The following is a 15,036-nucleotide window of genomic DNA, read 5'->3' as shown; positions in this document are numbered from 1 at the left end:
GCAGTTTTGTACAAGCTTCCAACATCATCAACATCAACTTCAAGCTGATGAAACCAATTACGAAGCGAAGTTAACGAACAGGACTTTAGAAAGAACCACCGAACGATGAAAAAGAGTTAACAAAACATGTTTAAACTGGGCGTATTCTCTGATCTCTCTTTCCGCACAAACTACAGCGATACAAAAGCGTGGGAAATGGAAATACCTTACCGTTTTACTGTAGTCGAATGACCTAATGCGACCATACGGCTTAACTCGTGATGCTCCTTTGCAACCAATGTCCTGGTGGATAATTATATGGAAGGTTAATGATTATGTTAAACGTTAATTCTGCACCACACAACAAACGCCAACAACAGTTGGCGTTTGTGTTGAGATTCAATGATTTGATTCGTTTGGTGTTATCGTGCGGTTATGAGTTATGATTGAATTAGATCATTCCAGGTGTATTTATGGCTCCTTTTTTTGAAATGCCACTGCAACAAAATAAGAGTATTTATTTTTTATAGATTTACAAAATATTCTAAAAATATATGAAATAACAAAAAGCTACAACAAACAGCAAATCCTCTGAAGACGTATCCATGGCTTTAACCCTACTACATCTCTCTTTATAAACTCTCTTACCCAAAACAGCTACAAACGGTCCAGTCATGTAGTAACTGAGTTATTGTTATTCCTACAATTATTTCATACTAATTATTTCATGTTTGTCGTAATTATTATATGTGTACAATCTTATCCATTGATATTTGCTCTAATCATACCAATGGTTGTAAATAAACCTTCTTCATTATAAGGTTTGATGGTGTTGAACTATAAGCTGGTGATTTAAGCATGATTTAAGTTTTGGTTACACATTTAAATTGAGTGGTCCTCAAGCTCCTTACGCTTATATTTAACAATTCGTGCAGCCTTCGGGTGGCAATGCAGAGAACATTCAGCTTGTATTACTACACACTTAACCAACAAAATGAAAGACACTTTCAATGGTACGAATGATAGTTTGCAACTGTGTTTGTGAGTCCTGTGACTGTAAAGTTCAGCAGAACGTCGATTGTTTGACGGAGGGATGCGTCTCCCGAAGCGCAGTTTCGCTCGGTATCTAACGGATGCGCACAGTTCAATCTGTCCAAAGTTTACCAATTATAAACACTGCGTTTTACCCTCGTTTGCGACCGAGGCACTTGTAAAACTTTTTTCCCGCAAAACTGCCGTAAAGATCCATATTCGATAATGGATACGGGCAATGTGTGCGGCACCATTGTATACGGTTTGAGCGCCACCGAATGAAACGCATTTCCGAGTTTTCCTAACGGCCAAGTTGCAGCGTAGCTGGTGCGTAATGCAAACATGGCCGACAGGAGTCAACTCGTGTCTCTTCGACCAAACAAGAAAACTTGCATTGCAGCGGTGCGGAGCATGGGTTCCATTAAAAGTGTAAAACTTTTGCTCAAATTCGATTACAAAACATTCTTTAATCACTTGGTTTAAGCTATCCGATGAAACAATGTATACGGTGGAATCGTGCATCAATTAGAGGAAATTGCCCATTAGCAATCAGCACAGACATGGATGCAATTTTGTGAACTATTGCAGGCAGTAGCAATGCTGTGGCACAAGAAGAAATTGCAAAACAAAACCTCTAATGACAGACATTTTGACTGTTTATCGGGCCACACCTGATTTAGCGTGCGTTGGTTACGGCCAATCGTTTAGAAACAAGGCCTTTAGGGTTTCCTCCGGGATAACATTATAGTGTTATTGGATCCGGAAAGGAAAATACGCGGAACGGTTAAGCGATGCCGATTATGATTATGGCAGCTTCTGCTGAATGTCCGGTCAAAATTTGGACGAACCACAGAAGCGTGTTTAGACACATGTTGAAAGAAGACCGGCTTTGCTGGGATCGAGTGGGGCATTTTATTGATCACCTGCCCGCAAAGAATTACATCAATCCAGTGGAAAAGGAGAAACAAAGTTCTGCATTTGTTTTTTGTTTGTTGTTTCATACTATCGATCCCTTATACCGATTGCATCGGAAGCCATGAACAGGATTTTTGATGCAGCTGGTCACATGCTTTTAAATACGAATCTTACAGATAGTAAAACTTTAAAAGTGTGTTCAAAATATGTGTTGCATATTTATTCTAAAAATTTGCCCCATTCTGTAAAAATGAAAGCAGTGTAAGTCATTTGCCCTATCAACATTAGTTTTACTTTAAAAATAACTTAAGCAAAAGACCTAAACATAAACTCAAGAGGTATAATAGCGTTGTATTTCAAATGTAATTTTCCGGGATTTAATAGGAAGAATATTGAGAGAATTAGCTATCCTGCAAAAATTTGAAAAACTAACCGCACAATTTAAAGCAACATTTGATCGATTTAAAAACGACAACAATGTGTAACGAACGCCCTTCAGATATTCGCAAATACTCCAAATTTTCGTTTGATCACGTCATGACGCTAACATGACGTGACAAAATGGTAACTACAGTGCCTACCGGGAACTGATTGAAGGATATTGATGTCGGAAGAGTAACAAAAAATACAGCATAATTCAATAGCAAATAGTTAAAGGGGACTTGCCAGGACATCCAAATGTCTAGCTATGAAGTTCGATCGTAGTATGAAGTAAAATATTTCATTTGTTCAAGAGTTGTTTAGCACCATTCACGGCCACTAAACGTCGCATTGTACGCAAGATACCAGCGATTTTGTAAGAAATTGTATTTAGAAAACACACCAAAAAAACCATCAGTGTCTTACCCATTCATAATGAAAATACGGTACTTAAGAAGTATGGTAAGCAATGCTTAAAAGCAGCGAATCGTTAAGAAACAAAGCAACGGTTTATGCATGTCCAGTGCTTCAAAATGAAAGAAATCAATCACCAAAAACGGCACACAAATGACTAATTGCTTTCCGTTCGATTTTGTAACAGTCATCTTCATTACGAGAAACCATCGTTTTCGTTTTCCTTTTTGTGACCGACAGCTTCGACACGGCGCATGTTATGGCGCTGAAAGAATAACAAATGACGAACGATGACAATCTGTATCAGCGTTGACGGAATGTGGCATGATTTGGCAAAATAAAAAAAAGGATCCAAATTCTGACCGGCGAAGTAATCGAAATTTGGTGGAAGAATCGATGGGATCTGTGTTTGAGTGGTTCTTTTTCTTGTGAGTTTTCCTTAGGGTAAAGTCGCCAAAAATGATTTGCTGACGGTCAATTTCGAAACCGCTTCGTACAAATGTAGTCTAGTAGAAGGCCCGATATGTCATTGTGGGAATGTTCTCTCTAAAGAGTTAGGATCGTTGGATCTCCGGGGTCTTTGAATCATCTGTCAAAAACTAACTTTCCCCAAAGTACCAACAGGAAGTACGGTTGAGGATTTGGGAGAGACATTCACCTCCACATTGTCATTGAACTATCTTCTTTCTGGTTTTTCCAAATGCGTTTCCACTCTAATGCACTATCGATATCTGGTGAAAGAAGAAATGATTCTTGAATACAACTTCCCAATCATGTTATAGAAATATAAAGTAAAGTATCGTCTTACGTCACGCCATGTTGCTTGTAATATTTTATGCCGAGATATGTTTTCTACTAAAGGTTTTTTGTTTCAGCACTACTTTTGAGCCTTTATTCATACAACATGTGAAGCACGTGCCACCTTCATAGAGCATTTGGAAGCTCAATTTAGGACACTTAGGCGCATAATTATAAGTTGAAGTTTTTGAAAATTAGTCACGAATCGTTCCAAATGCGATGGTTTGCGAACCAATACAGTCGAGCAAAATAGAATTGAAAAACATTAAAACTTTTAATAGTTCTACCAACACTTTGTTAGCAATATATGTAAGTACAACAATTTCGCTCTTTGGTAGAACATAAAGGGCTTTACGTGACGCGCTTCGGTACTACGTTGTAAATTAAAGTGTGTAGTTGAAAAATAAGTTACAGGAAAACTTTGATAATGATCGTTAGATTTCACTTGAAGGGGACGATTTAAACCGATGTGAAAAATATCATGAAATTATTCAAAGCAAATCATTATACAAATTATGGTTAAAAAAATTTTTTGCCCCGCCAGAAACATCTTTGGAATTAATATGAATTATTCTGAAGAAAATAATTGTTCTAGTACATGGTATACGAGTAATGTTTTAGTATAAGTAATATCATCATTGTTCGAAAAATAAAACTGGATGGAAGTTAAACCTTATTTAGTTTAAGATGAACCATTTTTAATTAAAATATTACATATTGAACATACACATATCTGTGAATAACTGTGAATGAATGAGTATACGTAAGTGTTTGATGACTCCGTCATTATTTTCTACAACACGAAGGTAAACTTTATTGGTATAAGAAAATGTATAAAGCATGTAGGATTAAAAATCAAACCAACCAAAACAGTATCTTCTGATCTATACATCTATGTACACACTTGAAGCAACGCGCAGTACGTGGACATTGTGCGTTTGTGCGCTCGGTAAGAAACGCCCCCCGACAGGCGTCCACGAGGCCATTAGCTATAGACTTCAAGAAAAACCGTCCGTTACCCGTGCAACTAACAATCAAGTCCAGATTGATTTCTGCCCTGCCTCCATTTGCTTCCACAGTGCCGACCATTCGCTGCGTGCACATGGGCACAAGAGAAGCGACCGACCGGTGTGGGACTTCGTGACGTTGTCATTAAATGCGCCTCTGCGCCGCGCTGTTTTCGCGGTTCAGCACAACGGATCGCGACAAATCATTGATGTCGTAGTCGTGATGATGATAAACCGCGGAATATGGCGCGAATCGAGCCGAGGAGTAGCCCTCAGAGAGAATACAGAAAGGCGATTGCCGATCTTGACCACAGCATCAAGCGGCTCCAAGCGCGAGGCGGAGTCCGTGGAATGACAACCATTCTGCGGTCATGCGTGTGTGTGCGACAAGGTTAAAACCACAATGTTCCAGCCCCGTCTTGCATTCGGTGGTGCAATGTAGTATTGAATTCCTTTTCGCTATTCCACGAATATCCTTATCCACTTGATGTAGATTTGTCCGTCACACTCAGACGCTTGGTAATTTGTCTCTTTTAGATTCTACTACATAAACTCACGCATTTACGCTTTTGCTCAAGTCTGAAACTCCACCCATTGCAAAATCTGAGATAAATAATTGTAAATCCATTGTTTTAAAAGCTTTTATTATTGTTATTATTGTGTTCGTTCAGCAACATTCCTTGGTGGAAAATGTTACCCATATTTTCACGGATTAATTGGATTCATGTTGTAGGAATCAAAAAAGTGAGTAAATTTCAAAACAATATATTTTGCAAACTTTTGCAATGTTGCAGTTTGCATTTTTATACGATTTAAAACATCCAGCAATGTTGATCAATTTTAAGAGTCAAATTTAGAGAACGCAAAGAACCATACGGTTGGTCATCGCTTTGTGATCCTTTTCCACATAGAATTGTGAAACATAAACAAGGCAAAACACATATAACTAACCACTGTAGCAAAAACTCTCGACGGAACGAGCCTGTTGAAGCGGATATATAGTAACTCGCTTGCTGAAGAATTAATTGGAGTCAATTTTTCTTTGTTCTCGTTGGTCCTCTTGTGCGCGATGATCTCTTCGTGCCAATCTGTAAAAAGACCATACGCAAGCATTGACCAGCCGATCGGTAGAAAACTAAGAGAAAAAAAAAACTGTTCATGTACGTAGCTTCCTTCCCATTATTCTTGTGCCACTTCCATTGATTTGCAGCAGCAAAGAAGCGGGTCGAAGGTGGAACCAGCCTTCGCTAATATGGGTTTGGGGAGACAGGGTATCAGGCAGTGAGGTTCCCTTCACAGAGGAGGCGGGAACGGTTTTTCGAAAGAGTGGAGAATAAAATATATTACCGCCCAAGGAACAATGTTGCACCTGTCGGATGGGATGTTGCAAATCCATCGAATTTCGTGGAAAACACACTTCACCGTCATCAGTTGAGGCTAATATTTATCAAAAGTATTGTCTTCGTGCAGTGAATCTGTCCTTAGCCAGAACTTTTAACACTGTGAGGTTGTTTTAGTTTGAGTGTTAAATTGTAGTTGCAAAATTGGAAAAAATATGAAGCACAGAGCTATAGAAGATGGCGGAGCATCAGATCTAATCCCTACATTTCCCTATTTTAAAATTGTTAGGCGCATCGCATATCACAACATAGCCAGGGTAAAACTATACAAAGCAATGAGCTCATTTGGAATCCCGGCCATGCTAGCCTGGCTTATATGACAATGATCAAGGGGTCTGGCTTGGTCTTCGCTTGAATCTGACGCTAGAGATGGCCATCCAAGACTTGGAAATGGAAATCTGGTGTCATCTGCTATAGGTCAATCCAGCTGCTGGCATACGCTGATGATATAGATATCATTAGTTTCAGGTTCTCCTATGTACCTGTGCGAAAATCAAAATTTACAATTCCTTCACTCAGCCATGCGCTTCTGAGCCATAAACGTTTTTACAATTGAATACGAATCATCCCAAAACTTTGTTGGGAAACAATGTGCAGACAAACAAAATTTAGCGTTCCAATGCATCTCGCCGATTGCCTATTCTATTTTGGATCTATTTTGACCCGAAACGGAATAATGTAAAGATATTTCATTGTAATTATTTTTCATGTTTTAAGCAGAAAACAGATGTTAACATACATACTATTTTATTCAATCTGTTGATCTAAACATGTACGATTGTTTAATGTGATTCATAGTATGTTTACCGTAGCGTTACTTTCCTCTGGTTACTTACACGAATGGTAATGGTTCTAGGTGATCAACGCTCATGTCAAGCGCAATAGTAAAATGACCATTCGGCAAATATCACTGCACAGCCTCGAAGGCAATCAAAGCTGCTAGTAGAAATGCTATGCTGCTTGCATTTCTACCCCCGTCCGGAAGAGCATTTTATGGCGATCAATGTGAATACACCACCACCGTAAAGGATATCGCTCCCTTACCCGGGGCGATAAGCGCGGCCATATCAGACAGACCTGTTATTGACACAAACTATGTGGCTGCATAATACCAGTGCAATAGCATCACCACCAAAGAGGGAGATTCTGTATTTACCCATCGAAGTTCCCTTGTTCGCAAAACCGGTTTGTTCCCTTTACCGGAAGCGATTGTGATGACATGCCATGAATATGTTCCCCATGTTCCGGCGTGACTGCATACATAGCCACCGTATCGGTGGTATCGTTTGCCAGCATCGTCGGTTATGGAGATGACTTTCGGCAGTGGATGGTGGTCGCCCATCGTTTGGCTCTGCGTGTGATAGCGATTCCGAAATGCACACCAGGTGCTGGAGGATCTGTTTATTTATTCTGTAGCCTATGGTGTCGCGTGTAGGACGAGACCGACACGTCGTGTATGGATACACACTGCACAAATTACGTATCGGTGAGATACTCCACCGAATGGATAGACACACATACACACACACACACACACACACACACGCGCAAACAATGAAATGAAAGGTGGTCACATGGAAAATTGCATTGGATTGATTACCATTCAATGTGAGCGACTGGAAATGAGCAACGAAAAAAATATATAAATAAAATGCACCTGACTTTTTTATCCTCTTGTTAGAACGGTTTTTTTTCTGTAAATGTTGATATCTGTTTCATAAGGGTAATTTTTGTTGTTTCTAGTTTCTACAAATTTCTCTAATCGATTTGTAACGTGATCACAACAAGAAATAGAGCCAGAAATGTGTTATGTTTTATATAGTGTACTTTATTGTTTTGCTTATTTTTTGTTTACACACCTCCCTCGTGTGGAAGATGGAAAGATTGATTTTTGTAATGCATGAGTTTGCTTTTGTTTTATTTTTGCTATTTATTGACAATACAATGAACTCATTCGCTTTCTTCTTTAGAAGAAATAAAAGTTATCTATGATACGTCCACGGTTCTCTTCCACAATAACCCTATTTACAGAACATCTTTTTCAGTTCGAACAGATCTCTCCAATTTGTTTTGATTTTGCCTTCCAAAAACAATTTATTCCTCCATGCTTTTCTCGCTTGTTTTATGTTCTTCTTCGGAGCTTTGTCAAAAATGCTCCAAGTTTGATTCATCGAACTAATATGTGTTCATTTCTCTTAAATATTAAAGGTTGATGCTACGCTTATTCGGTCTATCAGACAGTTAATATCATGCTTCGGAGTCGCTAAATCAAAGTTAACTTAATTTAAAAACGATTTTATACGAATGTGACGAAAACCACATCCACTACCTTCCCTTTACCATTTCTCATCGACTAAATTTTATCGCAGTCTTAGATAGAGACGAAAAATATTGCACATTTATGAATAGGACTTCTTTTTTGTTGTTTTGTTTCGTTTGTTTAACTGCATATGCTACATTTTGTTTATTTGCTTACGTACGTACACCAGTGATTGCAATCACTATCTTCTGGAGAGAGTACTTTTTCAGTACAGCTGTACCTGCTCCATGTGTTTAAACGAAACAGTAGTAGTAGGAATAGCAATAGTAATAATAGTAATGGTGCATCCCTTAGTAAAGGTAAAAAGCTCTTCAGATTTTTTTTTATACGTGTGCATTCTGCTCCTATTCGATTGCTATTTTTACTGATCTGATTATAATATTTAACTTAAATCATGGAAGATTTTGGTGTTGCTGATAACGATGCTGCTGCTTACTCCGAAGATAACTCGGGCACAGGTCATATTGCATTTCCACTGCGTTACCTTAAAAAAAACTTCATTTACGTTGGAAACAAAGTCAGAGGTACGTTTTGCGTTTTTTCCCGATTTCACTTCATCTCTATGCTTACATTCCTATCTCGTTGTGAAGAGAGACTTTCAGTGTGGATAAAATTTACATTTGTTTTGTTTTTATCGTTGTTTTTCTATTCTACAATTTTCAGCTAAGAGTAGGAACCGCTTCTAGTAATAATTGTAATAACGAACCATAACTTTTGGCAAAATAACCTATCGAACATGTAAAGGTAAATTAGTTAATTAATTAAACGATGAAGTTTTACCTGATCCAAACTAAAACTATCATTCATTTCTGGTTTCCATTTACATTGTAGATCAATATGAGCTTTGTCGAAGCATTAACTAAAAATTCGAAATCGAATGTTTATTTCATCATTGTTACTCCCATTCTACTATTCGATCATTGGTTTGCCAGCATCGTTTCGCAATAGGTTCAATCCATTTAGCGCATTACTGATCGCTTTTTGCAATTGTGTTGCGCATATCAATATGATTTCTTTTGTATCACTGGGTTCTTATGTTAAGCGGCGATCAATTTCCAACTCCTGTTAAGACTCATCATTCTCTCTCTCTCTCTCTCTCTCTCTCTCTACCTCTCTCTCCCTCTCTTTTATGCGCATCATTTCATAGTGGTTAACCAATGTAGGTTTAAGATTGTTTCAGCGTAATTTACTTTCATTTGACTTAATTTTCCACTTTGTTAGATCCAAACTAATGCGATTATCAAATGAAGCGCTTCTCTTTGTTTAGCAATCAATTACGACACGAAGTACTTTTACGAGATATTTTGGTACAAATTCTCGAACCCGTTTGGATACGACCCTTTAATTGATGGAAATATTAGAGATAAACCGCTTGATAAATTCATTTCTATTGACATATTAAGATTACACCAGTCGTTTTAATTAGCGGGCGCTTAATTATTATTACATTAAATTTAATGAACCTGGTTCAATTTTTAACCAGCTGCTTGAGATAGAGCGAGTGAGAGAGAGAGAGCGAGAGGGAGAGAGAAAGTGAGAGAGAGAGTGTGATAGGAAGCATAAGATAATAATATATCAATTAATTGAACCTTACGGAAATAAAGCGGCGTGCGATGTATTTTCTCGGCTAAAGACTGCTCTGTAACGCAACTAACGCAAACATGCTAGTGCAGCATATCAATGTTACAAGAGTTTGGTAGTGTAAAAGTAGTTTCATTAAAACAAAAATAAAAAAAAACGAGATCATTGTGAATGATGTGACATCAACAGACCTATAGTTCGGTTTTAAAGAAGGCAACTGTGTTTGTCTCGGCCCATCGATCACTATAGCGAGTCCGGTGTACGTCGACCATCGGCAGTTACACTAGATGATTGTTGCTCCGCCATGGAAGCAGCATTGTGAAACGATCCTCCATTACCGGAAGTCGGGGTCGTCCTTTCGTGCTGCGACAGAGGTGACGGAATGTTGGTAGAGGCTGGCGGCGAACATGCAGATATTGGTGAATCGGATCGGGAAGCTGACACGAGTCCACCACCACCACTACCAACATTGCCGCCAGCTACGGCTGCTCCTCCACCGGACAGCTGCGACGCGATACCATTTAACGGATGCGGAAGAAGATGTGAGAACTGGGACAGGCTGGGAAATCCTGCCAATCCTCCAAGTGGTGGGAAAAGAAACGGATTACCTGCTGCAGCTGAGAAGCCACGCTGGGAAGCTGCTCCGTTCATGAAGTGATCCGAGTAGGCGGAACTGCCCGGGGCAAGCGCATGGTTCTTGAATGCTGCCTCCAAGTTCATCGGAAACTTTTGCGAATCGGCATACAGACGGGCCAAGAATTCGGCGGGAAGGGCAGACCCTGGAAAAGCACCACCACCTCCACCGGTGGAGAATTGTTGTTGATGCTGTTGGTGCTTCTCCATTGGAAGTACGGTGTCGTTGCTGTCGGCCGTAGTTGAAAGAAGCTTTCGGTGGAGGTTCAAATTTGAAGCGTGACGATCGCGGCTACGCTTCGAGGGAAACGCCGCATTACATCCGTCGATGTTACACTTGTGCAGCAGCTTCAGATGCACATTTTGGTAGTGAGTCTTGACGGCGAAATGGTTCTGGAACAGTTTGCCGCAGGCTGAACATTTTTTCGGATTATCCTTATCAAGTGGAACGTCCGGATCGCTGAAGCAGTTACCTTCCTCACAGTAGTCTACGTTGTCATCCGACTCTTCCAGGTCCTGATCCTGACAAACCGTGGGCGAAGGAGACCCCGATCTCGCCGGACTTGGAGGAGCCGCATTCATCAGATAGCTCAGTGGCGGGAATTGAGGACCACCAAGAAATCCTGCTGCACGCTGCATCATCATGTCATTCAGCGGTCCGTGTGAAAGATTCTCCAGTCGCCGAAGCGTGTTTGCCGAATCAAAGTTGTCACTCGAGCTTTTTTTACTATCCGCCGAACCTGGGCGATTCCGGTCCGAATCAGAAGTCTCCTGCTTGGGACGTATGAGTGCGAGAGGGTTTTCAAGCAGCTCGGACGAAGGGCGAACATCGATGGAGTACTTGCTCTGGAATTTTTCATTCGCGTTTACATCCGGACTGGATCGTGCTGACTGTTTTTTGGTAAGATCTAGCGACAGATCGGTCGCTTCTGGTGCTGATAGATCGTGAAGCGATTCTTCTGGGGGTTCCGTTTTAACACGAATAGCCGTATCTTGAGATTCTACCATTTTTCGATTTTCCGTTTTTGTCATCTCCGAACCGTTGTCCCTTGCACTGTTGCAATTTCCGTTCTCCGTTGAAGGAGAACCCACCGGAGCTGCTTCCTTGAACGGGGATACAGAACGTGATGATACTTTCCCATCCAGAATGTGCGGTTGCGAATCTTCCACCGATTCAATCTTGATTTTCTTCATCAATGGAATTGATGTTTCACGGGTTTCTTCGTCGGCGCGTGGCGTATCCTTCTCATCCGCATCTTCGTTGTTGGACAACCGAGATATTGGGACCACAGCACATTTGGTGGGATTGAGGCTTTTGCGCTTTCGTTTGTTGTTGGAAAGGAATGCATTGACATCGTCGCGCGTAACTTCTCCATTACTATCGCCGTTATTGCTTGCTATCTCTTCTCCATCCGTCGATGGACGATTGTGGCGCTTTGACAGGCTAAAATCTTGCGGTTCCTCCTCACCCCGTTCGGAGAATCCGTCTTCATCGTCTTCGTGTCTACCGAACGACTTCACATCTTCCGATTCCGAGCTGAGCGACATGTCGAACTGATGACCTTCAACATCTTCATCCACGTCGTTACCATCGATCACGATTCCATTACGATCGTCATCGTCATCGTCGTCGTCATCACCATCTTCGTCATCTAAACGACTGCCCGAGCTATTCAGATGTGGCACTCCGGAAGATGCACCCGACGAAGAGCCCATATATCTATCCGGTGTGTCACTGTGTGGGCTGCTACGATAACGATAGTTTTCTGGACTCAACGAAACACGTGCACTTTCACGATGATGCTTCTCGGCTACGGCTTGTGCATGATGATGTTCTGCCGCAAGTCGTCGATGCATGTTGGCCTCCATATTTGCCTTAAACTCTAGAGCTGATAGCGAAGGATGGCCTCGCAGGTGATCTCCGGGAGGAATAAGCGGGAAGCCTGGTCCAAACGGATGTAACGGGCTCAGCCCGTTCGGAAGCGGCATACCAGCCGTAGACAGGAGAATTGGATGTGGTTGCGCACTGCGACCATCGTGTGGTGATATTTTGCGCCGTAGATGCGGTGAGTGTAACTTCGGGTTAGGATTCGCACTATGCCGGTTTCGGGATCGGCGCGAACTGAACATCATGCTGCAACCCTCTACGGTACATTTGTGCATCTCGCGCAGATGTACGGCCGAGAAATGAATCTTAAGAGCACCTTTATCACAGAAGGTCTTGAAACACACGTTGCATTGAACGCGCTTCTTGCCCGTAGCCGGGTTCACGTACTGCGTGCCAAGGTTGGGTGGGATTGCGCCCCATTGCCGTTTATTGCTCGGGGATGATGGTGGTTTCTTTAGGTGACCTCCTGAGGACGGTGGAAGATGCTGCATGCGGGACATAGCTGCACCTGGCTGCATCGCTGGCTGTTGTAGTCGGCGATTGGCAGCTGCGGCGGCAGCGGCTAGATCACGGCTCAAGTTCAACACGTTCTCGCGATCACGATCACGATGCTCTTGATGAGCTCCGGACGAGTTGCGCTCCTCATCCTGATCTCGTTGGTCTCGTCCGCCGGATGAGTCGTTCGGCGAACCTTTCTCCATCGAATTCCTGTGTCCATCTTGCGATACTCCTTTGTGGGACAGTTTGTGATGCGAGTGAGGTGACTTGCTTCGCGTCGGTTCTCGAGCTGCTGATGCAGCTAACAGGTTCGGAAATGATTGAGCGACAAAACTGGCCGCCAGTGGGTTACCAGAAACTGCGGCCGCCATTGCTGCGGCTGAGTGGTTTAGTGAGTTAGCCAGTGACATGGCCACCGAAGACGAGGGGGGTGGTGGTGGGAGAGGAAACGGCAGTCCATGGCCACTCATGGACAAGCTCATGAAATTCGCTGCAGCAGCAGCATGTTCACGAGACACTACGCTTTGTGCGTCCAGGGATGTCTGTGAGTTGCGTCGTTTGGCCGTGTTGACAGCGTACGCAGCTGCGGCGGCTGCTTGCTGCTGGTTGAAGTGATGCTGAGCAACGGCAGCTTCAGGACTGAGTCTCGGTGGCGGTAAACCGGCCGAAGCAAATCCACTGAGGCTGGCAGCGGCGGCAGACAGTTTGCGGAAATCGAACGGTTGCATCGATTGCAGCCTATTCAGCGGATGTGTGGACATTTCCGTAATGGAAGGCATGCTGCTACTGTTGTTGTTGCTGCTGCTACTGCTACCAGTGGGAGTGGTGTTGTCACGTGTGCTACGATCGACGTTACCGTTGGATGTGGAGTTTGATGACGAGTGACTGGAGTTGGTCAAGGCGCCGGCGCCACTGTTGCTCATATTCGCATTAATACTGCTGGGCGAAGTGGATGGGCTCTTGAAAAATCCGCTCATGTGGTTTGGTGTCAGTCCGGCCGTAAGCTTCTGGTGCATTTGAGCATTCAGTTGCAGCTGGGAGTTCAGTTGCAGGGAGCTCAAATGCATATTCATCGGATGTGCAGCAATACCTGGCGTCGACAGTCGTCTGCTGGGCGACATAACCATTTGGGTGGCTTACGGTACGTTTGGTTGGTTCGGAGTCCGATTGGTGTCGTGTGTGTACGCTTACTGATGTATCTTTCTTGTTGCGGTTGATAGGGAAAATCTTCTAAATTACACCCTACAAAACGACGCTCCCTCGCTATATGTAGTGCAACGTTCGATAATATTGTTTCATTTTGTGGAGAAAATGTGCCCGTCCTTGCTGTCCTTTGGAGTTTTGCTGATCTGTAATGGAGAAAGGCAAAAACAAAAAACAAACATGGTTGTTAGACACGGTTGAGCTAAAATCGTCTAGCATCTCTCACATTAAAAAATAGGTATATCCCTCGCCTCTACATCGTTTAACTTGTGCAGCTAAACAATCGATCCATGGGGTAAGGATGAGTTGCAGCTTTCTCATCTTGTTGCGTTTTAGGACAGAATTGATGGCAGGGCACGGCACCCCCTTTAACATTCTTTGGCATCGCAGAGTCGGATTAATTGTTTTCACTAATCAAATGTTTGATTTTCTCAGTCCTTTTGGAACACGGAGGGATTTCGAATCGGGTGCCGGGTGTGGTCATGGTGGCAGAGCCATTACGACGCTTCTAAACATTGGTACCCCGAGGCTTGTCAAATGTCAGTTGCAGGAGGTTGATGGTTTGTTTATTGTTTCGTCCGTTTATAAATTTTGCCGTTCGAATAGCGTAGCGATCATCATCAATATCTGGTGGTGATGGTGTTGGACGAAATGGAATAAAAAACGGCGTGGCGAGGCGACAGGAAAATGAACCATAAATGAAAAACGTTAAACGCATGATGGGTGGTAGATGTGATCCCCTTTTCTACCTTTGCTATAAGACACTTGAAGGAATTGATGTGTAATGATGAACTCAAACACCGATTGTCAAAAAGAATTCCAGTTGGTTTTTTGTGCCGATGGTATAGGTGCAGTTCATTGCATGCATTTAAATGCACATAAATAAATAAGTTACACAAACTTATTTCCTCTGCCACTCTACTGAACTACATAAGAAAAGTGGATGAA

The 15,036-nt window shown here is 42.2% G+C and overlaps 2 protein-coding genes across 2 annotated transcripts in view; both read right to left on the bottom strand.

Annotated features, from left to right (window-relative positions):
* LOC126556954 (myogenesis-regulating glycosidase) overlaps window positions 1-15,036 on the bottom strand; it is a 259,937-nt gene that overhangs the window by 71,612 nt on the left and 173,289 nt on the right. The window lies entirely within an intron of this gene.
* Window positions 10,011-14,099, bottom strand: LOC126556755 (uncharacterized). The gene has a single exon (XM_050212228.1). The coding sequence runs from the start codon at window positions 14,010-14,012 to the stop codon at window positions 10,110-10,112; it is 3,903 nt and encodes a 1,300-aa protein (XP_050068185.1). The 5' UTR covers window positions 14,013-14,099; the 3' UTR covers window positions 10,011-10,109.

The sequence above is a fragment of the Anopheles maculipalpis genome, chromosome 2RL (genome assembly GCF_943734695.1).
Source record: "Anopheles maculipalpis chromosome 2RL, idAnoMacuDA_375_x, whole genome shotgun sequence".
Classification (NCBI taxonomy): Eukaryota; Metazoa; Arthropoda; class Insecta; order Diptera; family Culicidae; genus Anopheles; species Anopheles maculipalpis.
This window is presented reverse-complemented; position numbering and strand designations above follow the sequence as displayed.

Coding starts and splice junctions, on each gene's coding strand:
- LOC126556755 (XM_050212228.1), bottom strand. CDS start 14,012: ATGGTTATGTCGCCCAGCAGACGACTGTCGACGCCAGGTATTGCTGCA.